This window comes from Antennarius striatus, chromosome 15 (genome assembly GCF_040054535.1).
Source record: "Antennarius striatus isolate MH-2024 chromosome 15, ASM4005453v1, whole genome shotgun sequence".
Lineage (NCBI taxonomy): Eukaryota > Metazoa > Chordata > Actinopteri > Lophiiformes > Antennariidae > Antennarius > Antennarius striatus.
The window spans coordinates 1728797-1745766 of NC_090790.1; the positions used below are offsets into that span (position 1 = coordinate 1728797).

At 46.0% G+C, this 16970-nt stretch overlaps 1 protein-coding gene across 4 annotated transcripts; it reads left to right on the forward strand.

The window, feature by feature from the left end:
- The first annotated feature begins 10864 nt into the window (after positions 1-10864).
- nadk2 (NAD kinase 2, mitochondrial) lies at positions 10865-16879 on the forward strand. 4 transcript variants are annotated; one of them, XM_068335092.1, is made up of 13 exons: positions 10865-10919; positions 11295-11525; positions 12360-12448; positions 12554-12642; positions 12797-12878; positions 13030-13113; positions 14519-14658; positions 14781-14868; positions 14979-15110; positions 15181-15236; positions 15314-15367; positions 15440-15563; positions 15646-16879. In XM_068335092.1, the coding sequence occupies exons 2-13, from the start codon at positions 11310-11312 to the stop codon at positions 15782-15784; spliced, it is 1293 nt and encodes a 430-aa protein (XP_068191193.1). In that variant the 5' UTR covers positions 10865-10919; positions 11295-11309; the 3' UTR covers positions 15785-16879. The 4 variants fall into 4 exon arrangements, 2 of the variants coding, with proteins under 2 accessions (XP_068191193.1, XP_068191194.1); XM_068335093.1 differs by having other exon boundaries at positions 10873-11525; positions 15015-15110; positions 15646-16877; XR_011038206.1 differs by having other exon boundaries at positions 10870-11525; positions 15314-15563; positions 15646-15670.
- The last annotated feature ends 91 nt before the right edge of the window (positions 16880-16970 follow it).

Genomic DNA, 16970 nt, shown 5'->3' on the forward strand with positions numbered 1-16970 from the left:
CCTGCTCTGGTGAACCACAATAATTAGTGCAAACAGAACGACCATATAACAATGATTCCATATTCCTCATTCAGGTTTTCAAGGGGTTTTAAGAGCTTGTGATAGAATTTTGGCTGCACAGAATAGACAGCATCACCAAGATTTGAATTATATGGCTGCTACTAGAAAGTAGTAGGCATTGGTGTTAAGACAGCTTTGTATGGTTTTTTTAAAAAACAATTTTATAGACATTGACTTTGTTAAAAATAACACTTTCACTGACTCCGCTGTCCTCTCCCAAGAAGGTGCTGGTGATTGATGGAAGACTCTTGAAGAGGTAACACACCGAACCACGCCCCTTGACCTGACTCTCTCCAGTAACCACCAGGAAACCATTGAGTTTTATGTAACTTCTTCTCCACTCGCATCAGTTCACCTCTTAAGTGTGGAAGGCTTTCTGTCAGGCACTGTGGACCTCAACCAGTCTTTCGTCCGGCTATCACCCTCAGACCAACAGCCAGACTGAGCGGGGTCTGTAGACTGTGTACCCTCATGCCTCCTCGCCACCTGGTCCACCCACCTCCCATGGATGAAGTACGCCCACAACTCCTTGATCAGCACCGCCACAGGTATGTCCTTGCTTATGTTGACCTCAGGCTACCAGCACCTCTGTTTCCCAGCCAGGTGTGGCAGTTTCATCTATCCAGGCCCCATTCCGCAGAGCCCGGTGGGTCTGAAGGGAGACACAAGAAGCTCTGGGCAGGACGGCTGATTGCAATCAGTGCCTGGCTGACCGACAGAAAACCCAGCCTCAGACTACCAGGTGGGGCAACGAGTCTGGCTGTCTGCACGAGATCTGCCTCTTCAAGTGGACTCCCGCAAAATGCCTCCTCAGTTCATCGGGCTATTCCCATCGACAGGATCACCAACCCCGGTGCCGTCCGACTCCAGCTTCCAGCCTCCCTCAAGATCCACCTGGTTTTCCATGTGTCTCTGCTAAAACCGGTGCCTGACAGCCCCCTCCAACCACCAGAGCCGTACCAAATTATGGATAGGAGTGAATGTATGTGTGTGCATGGTTGTCTGTCTTCATGTGTGGCTCCTCGGCGTGCCCGGAGTGTCCCCCGCCTCACGCCCTATGCCAGCTGGGATAGGCTACAGCTCCCCGTGACCCGCTGCGGTGGATGCAGTGGAAGAAATTAAGAAAATGGATGTGTATATATACTGTGTATATGTACAGTATATGCCCAAAGGAGCAGCTTGTAAGGTGGACGGCGCCTTGCTCAAGGGTGCCTCGGCAGTGCTCCGGAGGTGAGCTGACACCTCCCACTGTCAGCTCACACTCTGGGTGTTTTTGGGCAGGAATCGAACCGCCAATTTTGGAACATTGGACGACCCGCTCTACCGCTGAGACACTGCTGCCCCGGTTTTGTTGTGACGTAGTTGTGTGTCGTCTATAAAGGTGTGTGTTAGGGTTAGTTTCAGTGGTTTTGTTGTGACGTAGTTGTGTGTCGTCTATAAAGGTGTGTGTTAGGGTTAGTTTCAGTGTTTTATTCTGTGACGTAGTTGTGTGTCGTCTATAAAGGTGTGTGTTAGGGTTAGTTTCAGTGGTTTTGTTGTGACGTAGTTGTGTGTCGTCTATAAAGATGTGACCGTCAGGTTCTAATATGTGAGTGACACTAAAAGGCGTAGAGCTGACGCCTCTTCAGAAGTGATGGTTTTTGTCCCTTTTGAGAGACGTTATAAACGCCTCAGTCCTGAACGGTGGCAGCGGTGGGAGCCACTTACAGTATTATGGGATGTATTTATGCAAGTTTGACTGAGTAGAACATCACTGAAGGCCTAAGTGTGACATGCATTTATATATATGGATTCGCTTTATGAACAGTGCTATTTTTAGATCATGCCTCGCGGGCGACACAAGGGGTCCTCGGGGGCTCATGGTCGGTTGCGGGCACCATGTTGGTGACCCCTACATCATGGCCTGCAACACATGTTTCAGCGCAACACTTTAGCAGGCAGGTGGCTGTAAAAAACAAACTGGTGGGTGTGTGATGGGACATGGACCCCAAAGGGGAAAAGAGAAAGATAGACCAGAGGTGAGAACAGGATTCAAGGAAGAATGGACCCAATCATTTGCTTTCATTGCCAATGCGGAAGGTTTGCTTTGCGAGAAGCTGTCGAATAACAAAAAAGTAATGTGGAAATACATTTCCAGGGAAGCCATCCCACCCAGTTGGGATTGAGAGAAAAAGTGTGATTGCAGTACTACTGGAGAAATTCAAGGCGTGCAAAGATAGACTAAAAAAGTAGATTGCATCTCCAAACTCCAGTCCTGCTGCTGGTTTTGTTGCAACCCAAGAGATGATAAAGTGTGGAAGACCGTTCACAGATGACACCGACAGTGAATAATCAGGTCTCCTGCTACACAACAAAGTCCACTGGCTGTCCAGAGGATGGTTTTTACATCGTTTTGTTGCTTCTTTATAACACATGAAAACTAAAGACCTGAACTACCTGTACAGTACAGGGAGGCTCTCTCACTTCCCGTCCCTGAAAGAGTCCAGAGACGACCCCCCATCACCATCACACACTGAACGGGGATTATTTACAAAGAGCAATCGCTGATATGCCAGCTGCATTTGGGAGCAACGTCATGCATTGACTTCATCAATGCAACAGAACATAATATATTAATATAGTGATGGAAATTAAACTTAAAGCATCAAATAACAGAGTAGTCATGTGGTGTCATGCTCTCCAGGATACGTGGTAGGGAAAATCAACATTTAATCATGAATGCTCATTATGGATGAGTTGCCTTCGTATAAGGCTTATATAAGGATTTAATGTTTTTGTGGCTCCAGACAGATTTTTTATTTTTTTTTGGTCCAATACGGCTCTTTGAAAATTGGGTTGTCGACTCCTGGTTTGTACCCACATTTACAAGAAGGCTCCATCTTTTAGTTCCTACCGTGAGTTGTTCCACTTTGTTCCATATTTCTGAATGGTACCCACATGTTTGACTGATTGTTTCCTGAGTTTTTAGATGTGTTTATTAAATAATACTGATGATGTCATTAGCTTTATCTAACAGGGTCTGATTATGTGTCGAGTCTCATAACAGAATAGAACATTATACAAAAAACTAAGATGACTGTGAATTTAGCAATTGCTCTTACCAAATTAATGTAGAACAATATTCAGCATTCATAGTACTGCCATACATTCTAAGGAAGATAAGAACAGGATATTGTACATACCTCTTTAGTTTATTGCAGCTTCTGGGAATCAGGAGAACAGAATGAATGAATGGTGAAGCTCTCTGAGTTTGAAAGACAGACTAATGTTCTGAACATGAGGGAGGGACAGCATGAGGAGGAGAGATAGAGAAGATGAAGTGAGGGATAGGGAGGGATCAAATTAGAAACTGGTCTCATAATATCACTGCTGGCCTTGTGACACACTTTCAGGTACGAACCAGCAAAATGAAAAACTTTGTGACACTAGTTATTTGAATTATTTTTTTAAAAATTACTTTGAGACCAACCCTTCTTCTAATCTAATCTAAACTCATTTTCTGCGATAATGGAGACTTTTTTTCCTGACTTCAAACAATGATCAGGTTTTATCAATGCACATCCCCTCCTTTGGGATATGCTATATTTTGAAGTAATTCCACAGAATAAGTAAGGCACCACAAGTACCGGAAAAAAGTAGAGCTGCCCTCACTATGAAAACATACGTATTCCCTGGTGAAGTTAAATTTAATTAGTGAAGACTATCCCTAAAATCAGGTCACAAAGCTCTTCACAAATACTACTCCCCGGTCTTTGACACAATGATGAGTCAAAAGTTTCTGTGGATTTTTGTTACTTATCCAGACAATTATTGTGATTAACTATTTTTGCTGTTTCCTCTGACTTCAGATCTTTCAATACGGTGTAACTTGTGTATTTATTGCTAAAAACAGGCTTATCTGTTGGTCTGTTTACAACCTAATTTTAAATTTTGTACACTCAGGAACCGGATTAAATAGAAAGAAGAGGGAGAAGGCCAGTGTGAGTAAGACCATAGATCAAAGCTAGTGCTTTGATCAATGACAGTAGGTCAGAGCTCTAGTTTTGATCTTTGCCCTATACAAGTAGGTCAGGGTAAAATTTTGAATCCAGAGGCCTGTACCGTAAAGCTGGATTACGGTTTAGCAAGATACGGCTTAACCCTGGTTTTTCGGTACCATAAAGGTGCCTGACTTTCTATCAGGCTACGTTGTCGCAGTAACCTGTGCTGAACACCTAACCTGCTCTGGAGCAGGATAAGTTCAGGATAAGAGCTCAGCGGGTATAACAGCCCCACCTACTGACCAATCAGTTCTCCTGAAAACGGGCCGTCCGTTCCCTGAGAACCCGATGGATCTCGGGTCACAGCTTGTGTGCAGAGCGCTCAGGCAGAGAGAATATTTAGGGATGGCTGTAATCCGGTGGGATTGGCTGAACAATGACTGTAGAAAGGTAGAGGTTTTGGGGGGCGGGGTTACATTACATCTGTCAGCTGCTGGAGCCTCACATCAGGAATGGCCTGATTCCTGAGGAATGGAAAGAGTACTTTGAAGAGTTGATGAACGTGGAAAATGAGAGAGAACAAAGACTAGAAGAGGTGACTGTTGTGGACCAGGATGTAGCAAAGATTAGTCAGGATGAAGTGAGGAGGGCACTGAAGAGGATGAAGAGTGGAAAGGCAGTCGGTCCTGATGATATACCTGTAGAGGTTTGGAAGTGTCTAGGAGAGGTGGAGTAGAGTTTCTGACTGGGTTGTTCAACAGGATCTTAGATAGTGAGAAGATGCCTGAGGAATGGAGGAGAAGTGTGCTGGTGCCCATTTTTAAGAACAAGGGAGATGTGCAGAGTTGTGGCAACTATAGAGGAATAAAGCTGATGAGCCATACAATGAAGTTATGGGAGAGAGTAGTGGAAGCTAGACTAAGGGCAGAAGTGAACATTTGTGAGCAGCAGTATGGTTTCATGCCAAAAAAGAGTACTACAGATGCAGTATTTGCTTTGAGGATGTTGATAGAGAAGTACAGAGAAGGCCAGAGGGAGCTGCATTGTGTTTTTGTAGATCTGGAGAAAGCTGATGACAGGGTATCCAGAGAGGAACTGTGGTATTGTATGAGGAAGTCTGGAGTGGCAGAGAAGTATGTTAGAGCGGTGCAGGACATGTATGAGGACTGTAAGACAGTGGTGAGGTGTGCTGTAGGTGTGACAGAGGAGTTCGAGGTGGAGGTGGGACTGCATCAGGGATCAGCTCTGAGCCCCTTCTTGTTGCTATGGTGATGGACAGGCTGACAGACGAGGTTAGACAGGAATCTCCATGGACTATGATGTTTGCAGATGACATTGTGATCTGCAGTGAGAGCAGGGAACAGGTGGAGGAGAAGCTAGAGAGGTGGAGGTTTGTCCTGGAAAGGAGAGGAATGAAGGTTAGCCGCAGTAAGACAGAGTACATGTGTGTGAATGAGAGGGACCCAAGTGGAAGAGTGAGGTTACAGGGAGAAGAGATCAAGAAGGTGGAGGATCTGAAGTACTTAGGCTCAACAGTCCAGAGCAATGGAGAGTGTGGAAAAGAGGTGAAGAAGCGTGTCCAGGCAGGAGGGAACGGGTGGAGGAAAGTGTCAGGTGTGATGTGTGATAGAAGAGTTTCAGCTAAAATGAAAGGAAAGGTGTACAAAACTGTGGTGAGACCAGCGATGTTGTTTGGTCTAGAGACAGTGTCACTGAAGAAAAGACAGGAGACAGAGCTGGAGGTAGCAGAGATGAAGATGCTGAGGTTCTCTCTGGGAGTGACCAGGAAGGATAGGATCAGGAATGAGTACATCAGAGGGACAGCACATGTTAGAGGTTCTGGAGATAAAGTCAGAGAGGCCAGACTGAGATGGTTTGGACATGTCCAGAGGAGAGATAGTGAATATATTGGTAGAAGGATGCTGAGTTCTGAACTGCCAGGCAGGAGGCCTAGAGGAAGACCAAAGAGGAGGTTTATGGATGTAGTGAAAGAGGACATGAAGGTAGTTGGTGTGAGAGAAGAGGATGCAGAAGACAGGGTTGGATGGAGGACACTGATTGGCTGTGGAGACCCTGAAGGGAAAAGCCCAAAGGAGAAGAAGAAGATTCATTCATTCACGTTCCTCAAAATGCAGGACAATCATTTTTCTCAGAGGTTATCAGTAGACACAGTAATAATTCTCGCACACTGTTTTCTGTTATAGACAGACTGACGAACCCCACAGTCCCTTCTGAACTGATGTCCAACAAGTCATGCAAGGGCTTTGCAGCATTTTTCACAGATAAAATATTACAGATAAGACAAAAGGTTAGCGGCTCTCAGGGAAAATCACTGTCACTTGTGCCATCTTGTTTTCCAGCTTATTTTGAACATTTTAACCTTCTAGACCACACAACCTTGGTAGAAACAGTTTTAAAGTTAAAATCCACAACATTCTGCCTTGATATGCTGCCTTCGAAATTTCTCATAAATGTTCTTAACTGCATTGCTAACGTATTACTTACAGTGAATAATTCTCTACAATCAGGACAGTTTCCCCAGCCCTTAAAAACTGCAGTAATACAACCACTTCTAAAAAAGCCCAACCTGGATGCTTCAATAACAGGTAACTACTGGCCCGTATCAAATCCCCCATTTTTTGGGGAAAATGATTGAACGGGTTGTTTTTCAACAGATTCACAGTTTCATGATACAAAATCTCTTTAATGCATTTCAGTCTGGATTTCTACCACACCACAGCACTGAGACCACACTTATTAAAGTCTTAGATAATATTCACATGAATAATGACACCTTCAAAACCACCGTCCTGGTACTGCTGGATCTCAATGCTGCATTTGACATGATTGATCATAACATGGACCGACTAGAATGGTGGGTGGGACTTACTGGCACTGTGTTAAATTGGTTCAAGTCTTACTTGCAAGACAGGGACTACTTTGTCTCAGTTGGTAGTCATGAGTCAGAGCGGACACAGATCACATGTGGGGTTCCACAAGGGTCCATTCTGGGACCACTTCTATTTAACATCTACATGCTGCCCGTTGCTCAGATCATGGAATACCACAACATCTTCTATCACACTTATGCAGATGACACGCAACTGTACAAGTCAGTGTCATCACAAGACTATAGTGCATTACTGTCATTAAGCAACTGCATCAATCAAATCAATGAATGGATGGACCAAAATTTCCTCCAGCTCAATAAAGACAAGACAGAAGTGAATGTTTTTGGCCCCAAAATGAAAGATCAAAGATCAATGATCACCTTGACTTCATGTCACTGAAAGCTACAAATCAAGCCAGAAACCTTGGTGTAATTACTGACTCAGACCTGAATTGCACCAGCCACTTAATAATAATAATAATAATCTATACTTTAATTATACCTCTTGGGGAAATTCTTTTTACACTCACATATGTATATATATATATATATATGTGTTAATTACACACATGGGTTAGAGGTTACAGGCCCCTGAACACAGCACACACTAGGGGCCTGTAGGCATGCAATTAGTGAGAGAGGACATACAGTGATACAACGGAGGTGGAGTGACGGGTCGCGCACGAGGGTCGCGCCCCAATGAGCATCTTGTGGGGGGGACGGCGCCTTGCTCAAGGGCGTCTCGGCAGTGGCTGGGAGGTGAGCCGACACCTCCCACGATCAGCTCACACTCCAGGGGATGTTCTGGCGGGAGCGGGATTCGAACCCCGAAGGCTGGGCAATCCTGTCTTCAAGACGATGGCTCTACCGCTGAGCCACTGCCGCCCCTAACTTAAAAGCTATTACTAAATCTGCCTTTTACCACCTGAAAAACATTGCTCGAATTAAGGGTTTTCTGTCTCAACAAGTCACAGACAGACTTCTTCATGCTTTCATTTTCAGTAGGATAGATTACTGTAATGGTGTCCGTACAGGTCTACATAAATAATCAACCAGGCAGCTGCAGCTGATCCAGAATGCTGCTGCCAGAGTCCTTACAAACACCAGAAAACTGGACCACATCACTCCAGTCCTTAAGTCACTACACCGGCTTCCTGTGAGTCAAAGGATAGATTTTGAAATCTTACTGCTGGTGTACAAATCTCTAAGTGGTCTTGGACCAAAATACAATCAAGATTTATTAATTCCCTATGAAGCCTCCAGACTCCTGAGGTCATCTGGGACAGGTCTACTGTGTGTTCCCAGAACCAGAACCAAGCAAAGAGAAGCAGCATTTAGTTATTATGCTCCTCACCTGTGGAACAAGCTGCCTGACTACCTGAGGTCTGCTCAAACGGTCACTTGATTTAAATCAGGGCGAAAGACATCTTTGTTCACTGCAGTATTTTCCTGAATCTGATATTTAATTATCAGCATTTTTTAAATCAGTGGTTTTAGTTTAAATATTTTATTCTCCTGTTTATTGACTCTTTCATTTTAATTGCTCTTTTATTGCTATTTTTTTGTCTTGTTTTAATCCCCTTTTATCTTTGAAGTGATTTTGTGTTTTGTTGCCTTTGTAAAGCGATTGGAATTACCTGTGTCTGAATTGTGCTTTACAAATAAACTTGCCTTGTCTTGCCAAAGACGCCTACGCCAGTTCTGGCTCAGGTCGGGACACGCTGCCCCCTGGTGGAGAACTCTGTGATGGGTGCGCTGGGTTTATAATACCAATACATTTGTTTATAAAATCATATATTAATATTTATCGTGGAATTTCCACGGGTTCCTGATAGTGTGTGTGTGTGTGTGTGTGTGTGTGTGTGTGTGTGTGTGTGTGTGTGTGTGTGTGTGTGTAACATATATATATATATATATATATATATATATATATATAAGGTTATATATATACCTGTATATGTTAGTATTTGACTGTGCTGGTGTTCTGTATTTCCTGTTTTTCCGTCCTGTTGTCCCCAGCTGCTCTCAGGCTGGGCGGGGCCGACCTACTTTAGGCCTCCACCTTCACGCACCTGGAGCTCATTCAAGCCAATCAAATCATCTACCTGCATAGTCAAAACACACCTGGTGTCATCCACTCATCACCTGTAGGTTTGTTGACTCCCCAGCGGTAACTCACGACTTCTTGGAAGCTTGGATGTTGTAGGTCTTGTTGGTGGATCACTTACTTCTCACCTGTCCTCAGTTTTCAAACCACCCTGAGCCTCCTGCTCTGCCCACTCATGCCCAACCTTGTGTCTCATGCCTTGGTTACCCCATCTGCTCCACATCCTCCCGTTTTTGATTCTGCTAATTTATATCTTTAATTTCCTTTCAACTTCAATGTCTGAAGTGAGGGTTACGTTATCAGCCTCTGCTTAACACAGTATTGGTAGTGATATTTCAAAACCAGATTATTTTCCCAGAGGTAACCTAACATTTGAAACAGGTTAATTGGTAACGTGGTAGTATTTTGCTAACAGGTAAATAAAGGCATTGGTATTTTGATTAGGTACGGAAGAGGCATCCCTGAAACAAAGTATAGACTGAGATTCACCACTGCATGGAAAGAAACACTGCTTACACAAATAGTTTAAGAATGCTTCACAACAGATGAAACTTTTACCTGACTTCTTGAAGGTGGTGTAATGTCAAGAATGTACAAAGCTGTCATCAGAGCAAAAGGTTGTTACTTTGAAGGACCTAAATTACAGCAACAAACAGAAAACTGCGGCGACACACCCACTACTTGTGCGTTTCTGACATCAAAATTTATGGCTTGAGCTTCATCTCACCTTCAAACACATGCACTTCAGGTGAATTGACTGGTCCCTGATTGCCCGTAGGTGGGAGTGTGTGCTTTTCTGTCTTTCATGTGGTTTTGTGGTGCACTGGCCGTCACAGCGTACCCTGCCTCACACCCCAAGTTCGCTGGGATAGGCTTCAGCAACCCCGCAACAGCGGAAGAAGCTGGCGTTGACAATGAGTGAATGAATGAATATTTTAGATTTTGATTATTTTTCCTTATTGCTTGGAGAGCACTTTGCAACAAAATTTATATTTAAAAGAATTAGAAACAGAATTTACAGAAAATTAAAGTGAACAGTCACACAAATTAAATGCTAATAAAGAACAAAATTGAATGACACCTATGTCTAATGTTGCTAGAACGATTAATTTGATCAGTGAAACGATCGGTTGTTAGTTTGATACATTGTTTAGTGATCTGATCTGCAATGCGATTGGTTCTTTGCTTTATTATATCCCGCTCTGAAGCGCGATGTGTTGTGATTGTCAGTGTTGGTCCGTTAGTCCACCAAGTATCTCCACAACCGTTCAGATAGAAAGATGAAACAAAAACACGTGACTCAGGCAGGAGAGGGATGAAGATGAGATGATGACCTTGACCTTGAGAGAGTAGGTCAAGGTCAAATTTAAACTTTTGTACACTCAGGAACCGGATAAGATATAAAGACTATAGGAAGAAGGCCAGTGTGAGTAAGACCATAGATCAAAGCTAGTGCTTGGATCTATAACAGTAGGTCAGAGCACTAGCTTTGATCTTTGACCTATGCAAATAGGTCAGGGTAACATTTTGAATTCAGGGGTGTCGCGGGATGTTGCCGACTGTGACCGCCTTTTCTAGTTGATCTATTGATTCCACCTGTCCTACCATTCGCTCTCTCCGAACAACTAAAGGACTCGTCAGTCCAGCCTGTCCGCGTGTCTCTACCCATCAAACTGTTTCTGACTCATTTGATTTGCGGTGTCCGGTGGATGACTCCGGATTTCCTTTGCATGTGAATCGATGTGAATCGATGTGAATCGATGTGAATCGATGTGGCGCTGCCTACGTCATCGCTGCGTCACTCCCATTTCCTAGTCACGTGTCTAATCAGCTTAAACTCTCCGTAGCATGTGCGAGGGGGTCGCACGTACGCCTGTCCCCGGTGTGTGCTCGGTGTGTCCCCGGTGTGTGTCGTCGGTGTGTCCCCGGTGTGTGTCGTCGGTGTGTCCCCGGTGTGTCCCTGGTGTGTCCCCGGTCTGTGTCCCCGGTGTGTGTCCTCGGTGTGTCCCCGGTCTGTGTCCCCGGTGTGTGTCCGTCCGTGCTGGGACATGAGCAGCGCTCGGCCCGGGGCTCTGCCGGGACTCGGTCCCCGTACGGGGGCGTTTCAGTCGACGCGCCGGAGGAGCGCTGCTAGCTGCTAGCTGCTAGCTGTTAGCTGTTAGCTTTATCTCCTGTTAATCTGATCGGGCTCGTGTGGAGATGCTAGCTGTTAGCCAGCTAGCTTAAAGTCACGTGGTGTCACTGTTCTCCTGTGAAGGGACTCGACCTGACGATGGCTCACCGCCCGGTGTGGAACCTGTTGGGGTTTGGGCGTCCAGCCGTCGGCCTGCTGCGGGGAGGCTCCGCCCGGCCGGTGAGCACCTCACCGCGGGCTCCGGCCGGCTTCAGGCCGGGGAAGGTGGCGGTGGTCACGAAGACCACCCGGTACGAGTTCGAGCAGCAGCGGTACCGGTACGCAGCGCTGTCCGAGGACGACTTCAAGCAGCTGGTGAGCACCGAGACGGGGTCAGGGGTCACAGCAGGGTCAGGGGTCAGAACAGGTGAACAGCTGGTGAGCACCGAGACGGGGTCAGGGGTCAGAACAGGGTCAGGGGTCACAACAGGGTCAGGGGTCACAACAGGGTTGGGGTTATGTGATGTTCTCGTCCGTTCCTATGTCCACCAAATATCTTCACGACTAGCAGACGGAACAAGAACCGATGCAGTCAGTCTGCAACATCCCCCCCACCCCCTGAACTCAATGTTACCCTGACCTACTTGCATAGGTCAAAGATCAAAGCTAGTGCTCTGACCTACTGTCATTGATCAAAGCACTAGCTTTGATCTATGGTCTTACATAGGCCTACTCCATCGTCTTTTGTATCTTATTCGGTTCCTGAGGGTACAAAAGTTGACCTTGACCTAGTTTCCTCAAGGTCATCATCTCATCTTCACCCCCCCCCCCTGCCTGAGTCATGTGTTTTGTTTCGTCTTTCTGTCTGAACGGTTGTGAAGATTTTGGTGACTAACGGACGAACAGACAGACATGACATCACCGCCGTGAAGCGTGATGTCATGATGAAACTCTCAGGCAGCAAAGGCGATAAAGATGAGATGATGACCTTGAGGAAACTAGGTCAAATTTCAACTTGTGTACACGCAGGAATCACGTAAGATAAAAAGACCAGGGAGAAGGCCAGTGTGAGTAAGACCATAGATCAAAACTAGTGTATAGCTTTGACCTACCCTGAAAGGTCAAAGCTATACACTTGTCAGATACTACCCAAGTAAGGTAAGTCGTTGGATGTGTCCGTCTCTGACTGCCTTGTTTTTCTGTCTCCAGCTCGCTCTGAAGGGCTCCAGCTACAGCGGCCTGCTGGAGAGACACAACATCCACACCAACAATGTGGAACATATTGTGAGGAGCCTACAGTAAGCCGCGGAGCCCTCAGACACAGCCACCAAGACCCAACGGAAACGTGGTTTTTGCAGCGAGGATGGTCTCGGTAAAAAGTCTCTGTCCCTTTGTGTTTGCAGGAATGAAGGCATTGAGGTGCGAGTGGTGAAGAGGGGAGAGTACGATGAAGAGGTAGTGCGATGGGCGGACACCATCATCTCTGCTGGAGGTAAGATGTTCGGACCCTAATAACATGTTAAACTGAAAGATTCTTCAAAAAGAACCCGGTTGTCGAGCAGGATGTAAAGATTGAGCTTCAGTCCAGGGGCCAAAGAAACCAGAGCTGCAGACACCAGTCCTCTAACTGCTCCTTGTTTTGTCAGGAGATGGAACGATGCTGCTCGTTGCTAGTAAGGTTCTAAGTAAGGACAAACCAGTTGTTGGTGTGAACACAGACCCAGAGAGGTGAGCACCCAACGAACGCTTTTAGGAAAGACTTCAGAATGTTTAGACCTGAGTTTATGAAGTTATTCCATCAGCTGTCAAGAGTTATTCCTGTTTATCAGCCGTGTTGTGTATTCAGTTGAGTTTGTTTTCTGTCTTGTTTCAAATCAAGGTCAGAAGGTCATCTGTGCCTGCCTGTGCGGTACACTCATGCCTTCCCAGAGGCACTGAAGAAACTGGGCCGTGGTGAGTTCAGGTGGGTACCACAGACTAATGAGCACGTGACACCCTCCTCACAAACGTTCACTTGGTTTTTATCCTTTTTTACATGGAGGAAACACCGCATTTTGTTTTCTACAGAAGGCACAAAGTGAATGACCCTTAGCCATAGTAGTGACAAGTCTTTCCTACTCACAAGTGTGAGTAAGACTCTCTTCCATGAGCTCAGACTTAAAAACGAGGTTAAATTTGTCATCTGGAAGGAAAGCACACGAAGTTTTTATCCAATTAGCTGAGACTTCTTTAAGTTTTCTGCTCTGTTGTGGCTGAAGTTGATGTGTCAGTATAGAACACTCCCTATCAACACTGGTTTGGAGCTTTCCAGGTTAAAATGTCTGATTGAAACCACTTCCAGGTACAGAGACAGAAAATGGTGATTTTGCTCAACCTGAATTGTTGACACAGTGGAGCTGATAACGGCGTCCGTCACAGGTCAAAGTAATGCAGACGTGTCTGTGCAGCATGTTCACGACCTTCAAACGTACGCAGTGACCACGTCCCTGGAAGGAGATGGTATTCAGTTGCACATTCTGTACCCAGTGATTTTAAAAGGCAAGCAGTCATTCTGTTCTGGTTCTATATGAACATCGGAGCTACAGGGCGGCAGGAGCTCTTGGGCTGGGGATCGGGGGGTGCTGGTTCAAGACCCACGTAGGGCAAAACATTTCAGAGTGTGGACAGGCAGCGGAGTCGCACCATGAAGGAGGTGCCTCCTTTATGGTCTGCTAACAGGCCGTGTGTGTGTGTGTGTGTGTGTTTGTGTGTCACGGACAACATAAACAAGGCAGTCAGAGACTGCAACATCCCGCGACACCCCTGCATTCAACATTTTACCCCGACCTACACATTTTTGTGCCTCTGGCTTCTTGAAAATGTTGCTTTTTGTTTAGCGATTGTCATCAGGTTTCAGAGGCGTGTACCTAAAAACGTATGAAAGTTAAAATTTGACCTTGACCTAGTTTTCTCAAGGTCAAAGGGGATGAAATATCTTCAAATATCTTCTGTAACGGTTGTGAAGTTATTTGGTGGACGAAGGTACACCGATATTTCAATACATCACCGCTTTGACGCCGGGGTGTCAGTAACTCCAGAGTTGGTGACACCCCAGATTAACAAACTTGATTTAATCTTTAATCGCAATCCATTGCGCATCTGTTGGTAAGAAATACTATATTTGTGTGAAGCCATAAAAACATTGATCAACAGGATTAACACAATCTGTCATTTTGAACGAGGGACTCTTCCCAGACCACCAGGGCTCCCTCAGACCCAGTTGGGACTGGAGCTGTGATGTAATGACTGATATTTGTAGGAGACTGCCCAGTGATTCAGGTGAAGCCCGTCTGTGATTCTGTCCGTCACCTTCCCCATGCTGCGTTCAGGTGGCTGTGGCGTCAGAGAATCCGTCTGCAGCTGGAGGGCACGGGTATCAACCCCACCCCGGTGGACCTCCACGAGCAGCAGCTGAGCCTGGAGCAGCACAGTCGGGCTCACCGCAGCGTCACCACGGACATCCAGAGGAGTACGGTCCACCCCGTCGGCTCTCCTTTACCACCGGCACACATCTGTAGATCAGTCACACTGACTGTTGGACAGTACTTATATCAAAGTACTTGACTGATTCAGTGACGTTTCATTTGTCAGGGGAGGGAACGCAGGTGGAAAACAAGCCCAGTCTCCTCCCTCTACGAAGCCTGAACGAGATCTTCATCGGAGAATCTCTGTCCTCCAGGTACGTCTGGCTGCTGCGTGTGGACCCCACCTGTTAACCTGGGTGTGTGCATGTGGTGCCCCCCACTAATCCTGTTCCATCAACATGATGCTCATCTCTGTCCACCACAGGTTAACACCCCCCCATCTTAACCTCTTGCTTCATAGGGCTTCTTATTATGAGCTCTCTGTGGACGACGGTCCGTGGGAAAAGCAGAAGAGTTCAGGACTCAGCATTTGCACAGGAACAGGATCCAAAGCCTGGTAAATGGAAGTTAAACACCTGAAAACACTCTTTACACCAGTGGTGAGCTTTCTGCCCTCATGTCTCCAGGTCTTACAATATCAACAAACTTGTTGAACAAGCTGTGGAGGAGGTCCTGAAGATCGGTGGGTGGAGCTACAAAATCTCTTTGGAAGTGTTTTAGGTTTTGTGACATCAGTAACAGAGACGTGCCTCTCTTCAGGAAAACTCCAAACGGGTCTCGACATCCCGCTTGATAGAGGCTTCATAGAAAAAGGTGTGCTGATCCTCATGTTTATGGTTGTATATATCTGTGTGTGTGTTTTAAAGTGACTTTGTGTTTGTGTAGTTACTGACAAATACAACGAGGCTCTGGTGTTCAGTCCAGACGACCGGCGTTTGTTCTACAGCATCAGGGAGCCCATCGTCAACCGAGTGTTCTCCAGCAGTCGGCAGAGAGGCTTCGCCACCAAGTCAGTTCGCACCTGAAGCGCGTGTGAAGACCGATCAGAGGAGAGTTCTGTTTCTAACGCTGTGATCTCTCCGCTGCTCCAGTGTGTGTGTCCGCTCGCGGTGTTGGGACGCCTGCATGGTGGTCGACGGCGGGACTTCGTTCGAGTTCAACGACGGTGCGATCGCCACGATCAGCATGACTGAGGAGGATCGTCTCCGGACCGTTCTCCTGGAAAACTGACCCACAGCAGAGGAACAGGACGTGGTCTTCTGTGGTTTCAGAGGGAGGAACTATTTTTCTTGTTTGTAGTCTTCCACCTGCTGAACGTCCCTCTTTCCATCACCACGTTAAACTAACCTGCTGGGTAAAGCCATCCCTTTTGTGGATCCTGTACCAAACATTCTGCTTCTTTACTGAGTCAAGTCAGGGTCGGGGTCAAAGGTCGTGTCGGATAATAAATGAACTGTTTTATGTTTTGGCTTGATTAGCTGTTGATCCAGTTTGGTTGGTGTTTATTTTGACAATAATGGTAATTATGAATCGGATGCATCAGACCGAACATGATGGTGACCAGACGTCTACCCATCACTTTTTAAGGGACACATTGAGGTTTGATCAGTGATCGTCTGCTCAGGGGTTTCAACACGAATCACAACTCACTTTTTTCTGAAGGTAGTCGGTCCCTGAATCGTCACGTAATCAACGCACAGGTTATTTGATACAGCATTCATTCATTGTCAATGGTGGGGGGCTGGAGTCTGTCCCAGCTGAGGGTGTGAGGCGGGGGAAACTCCAGGCGCGACGCCGGTGCGCTGCGGTTGCCACAGCATTTTTGTTGGTATTTTTGGAGCACATATTTTTCCAGCTGTAGTCTGAACTCATGGGAGCAGTGCTTCAGTGGGTCAAAGACATGGTGAAGCGTGTTTCCAGAACTTTGGTTGTTGGAGCGACGCGGTGCCTTTAGGCTGATTGTTTCACCCAAACGTAGTGATTATGGGGTGGGGGTTGCAAAATGATCAGGAACTGGTAGACTGCATCATGGCCAATCGTGTGGCTCAACGTGGTGATCCTGTTGGAATGTTTGGCCTCGACATCAGATGGTCCAGGGTGATGTTTGAACTCCCTCCTCCTGAGGTGCTACACCTGAAAAGTTGAATTCTCGTCTTTGAAATTGTTCAAATTTCTAGTGAAAATGCTTTTACTCTTTTTGGTGCTTTAAATATCTCAAGTGGGTTAGGTTCACAGAAGTGTAATATTTCAATAAAATGACATTTGATGAAATGTTTTCTCTGATTATTAAAGGTTAAATCGATCAAACCATAAAACAAGCCGAGGCTCTTGTAATAGGTGCATGTTACTGATGAAATAAAACAAGATTCTCAATTGCTTGAGGAAAAGTGAAACATTCTGTAGGAAGCTTCTTGGG